Source organism: Cyprinodon variegatus, unplaced genomic scaffold (genome assembly GCF_000732505.1).
Source record: "Cyprinodon variegatus isolate N-32 unplaced genomic scaffold, C_variegatus-1.0 Scaffold114, whole genome shotgun sequence".
NCBI lineage: Eukaryota > Metazoa > Chordata > Actinopteri > Cyprinodontiformes > Cyprinodontidae > Cyprinodon > Cyprinodon variegatus.
In genome coordinates this window covers 590,835-593,559 of record NW_015150567.1, presented here as the reverse complement: position 1 = coordinate 593,559, position 2,725 = coordinate 590,835, and the positions used below count along the sequence as shown (strand labels likewise).

Here is a 2,725-nt window from a genome sequence, read left to right as displayed (position 1 = left end):
TATCAAAAAAGTACTCCAGAGTGTTGTTCAGCATGGGGGTGAGTAGAAAATGAAGGCTAATCATGTTTTGGGTGTACTATTCCTTTAACAAGTTTATATTTAATTAGACTTGGAGGGAGTCGATGTTTGTTCCTCAAAGGGGAGTTTTCTAAGTTGGAGAAGCGTTGCACATGTTGTCAATTTATGTCTGTGGTCTGGCTGTAGGAAAGCCCCCGGCCAGATGCTACGTCAACGCTCTCCCTGGCCAAGGAGGACGAGATGAGGAGCAGAAACATGCCGACTCAGGGGTTTGGTGCTGCCATCTTTCCATCCTGCACACATCCAGCTGGAAACCCAGCTAAGGAGGACACCCCCACCAAACCACCACAGTTCCCTGGAGCGTCTGTCAGACCTGAGGAAGTCTTGTTAATCATTCATCTTATTAACATCGTGTGGAAAAAGGACAAGAGAAGAAAAACTTGAGAGAGATTTCTTAACAGCAAATCTCTCTAACTAGGAAAATATGTAAATGTAGTTGCGGTTTACATGGAAGTACCCGCTCCTTACTGCTCAGAAGGGCCATAAAAAGTAACATTTGAAGCCCAGAAGGAGGAAGGAAAAGTGAAGTTAAGTGAGAATCATGATGGCAGCAGGGTTTAAGCTCCACATTTCTAATGTTCAGTCATGTCCTGTGGCTGTACCAGCCCCCGACTCCCACTGACCTTTTAATAGACACAGGAAGTCTCAAACCAGACAGCGTTCAGAGGGGGATTTAACACACAAAAGCTGGGTTCAGATGCTCATCTAAACACGCTTGCCCTATAAAAACACTCCAAAACGTGCAGAGCAATGGAGCTGGCTAAACTCTGTAATAACTCAGCCTGTCAAACTGTCTCTCCTGTAACCACAGACTACACACAAAGCCAGAACGCTACTGTAGCCGCTACTACAGCTGGACCATTTAACAGCATCACCTTCAGGCGCCGGAGGATCAAACTGTCATCTTCTGTTATAGCTCCAGGAAACCTGGTAAATAATGCCATTAAGCAGAGCATCTTCAGTCAAACGTAACAGAAGGTAAATCCTTCAATCCGAAACAGAAATTGTGGTAAAATGAAAGAAAAGGAATTGATTATACTGTAATGATGTGGAAAGGTGTTTAAAAGGGATGCTGGAAAAAGTCCCACTGGACAGAAAACAGGCAGCTGATAATGACTGGCCATCCAGTTCCCCTAGATAAAGCTTTTCCTAGAAAAGCACCCACCCACCTGAAGCTGACAGCTCTCTGCTTTCTGTTAGTGACGTCTCAGCAGCTGAAAAGACTAGAACCAGTAGTTCCCAGTTCACATTCCCCTCTTTCATTATCATTATCTCAGCCCAAACACAGTTCACACTGCTGGGGTATCTAAATACCACATCCAGTGGGATATATCAATATATACTAATAGATAACCAGCTGGTTAAACAAGTAAAGGTTCGAGTTGAAACATATTTTCATATAAATGCTTGTGATTTATATCAGGTTCACGTTTGACCAGTTTGAGTTGAAGTGCGACTCCCAACAAGTGAGGCTCTGCTATGGAAAACAAAGCAGCAGGGCAACAATAACAACGCCCTGTTTAGGACATTTCACAGGAAAAACATCTGTTTTATGTCCTTCTTTAGAAATGTTTCTATTTAATGATTACTGTTCGCATTTTCTCCTTTTCTAAAGACACTTTAGAAACTGACATCTGTCCCGATCATCTTCACAAACCTCTTCCACGTGTTTTACCTCCTCAAAGTTAGAGCTCTCTGAGGGAAAGTTTACAAAATATAAAGAAATATGATTTAAATAGGAGATTAAATAAATAAATACAAAAACTGGGGGGGAAATGATAAAAAACCAGGAGAATCATTGGGTTAAATGTCTAATGTGACGTCAGCAGACTCTTATTTTAAGTCATGGATTTTTTTCTTTTTTTCTTTATTGAATTAACAGCTATCTAACTTGAAATAAAAATAAATAAAAATGATTAAGGTGCGATTCACAGTTTGGGCTAGATTGTAGCTTTAAATCCTATAAAGACAGTTTAATTTTGAAGCCTAATATTCTTAATATACTGGAAAACACCTAATTTAGCAACCTGTATAGATGCGTTAATGAGGTTAAACTCCAGCTACCGTAAATCCACTAATAAAGAAAGAAAGAGGAGAAACTAAACTCACCCTTTTGAAATATTTCGCATCTCCTCCGCTGTCTTCAATGCCGTTCGGTAAAAGTGTGTCCGTCATTCTAAAGGCGAAGTGTAAAAATTAAACCACTAAAAAAGGAAGAAGCTCAAATAAACTGGGAATAAAGGTGAGGTGAAGAGGAAAGCTGTAGAACAGGTGATCTCCTAGCTGCTCCTGCGGTGCTCCTGTTGCTCTGTCCTCCTCTCCTCCCAGCAGCGCAGTTTTCCAGAAGGAGCAGCAAGCTCCGCCCACAGCCGCACAGTGTAGGACAGTCACCGGAAGTTACCTGCTCCCCTCAGGTGAGGATCGCACGCGACATGACGGTGAACCCTTCAGGTTGACTTTACACCCGGTTTGTGAAACATTTAGATGATTTTTCGCTACAGTACACAAATTATAATAAAATAAGTAAATAAAATAATGGTATAGATTAATTTATCAAACCTCAATTACACCAAAATAATAGCTAATAATAGCAATAGCTGTATATATATATATATATATATATATATATATATATATATATATATAT

The 2,725-nt window shown here is 40.3% G+C and overlaps 1 protein-coding gene across 1 annotated transcript in view; it reads right to left on the bottom strand.

The window, feature by feature from the left end:
- The window catches only part of rhpn2 (rhophilin, Rho GTPase binding protein 2), a 57,283-nt gene extending 54,873 nt beyond the window's left edge, over nt 1-2,410 (bottom strand). The window contains exon 1 of the mRNA XM_015375202.1: nt 2,188-2,410. Coding sequence (XP_015230688.1) covers nt 2,188-2,253 — 66 coding nt within the window. The 5' untranslated portion in view covers nt 2,254-2,410. The remainder of the gene's footprint in view (nt 1-2,187) is intronic.
- Nucleotides 2,411-2,725: the final 315 nt, after the last annotated feature.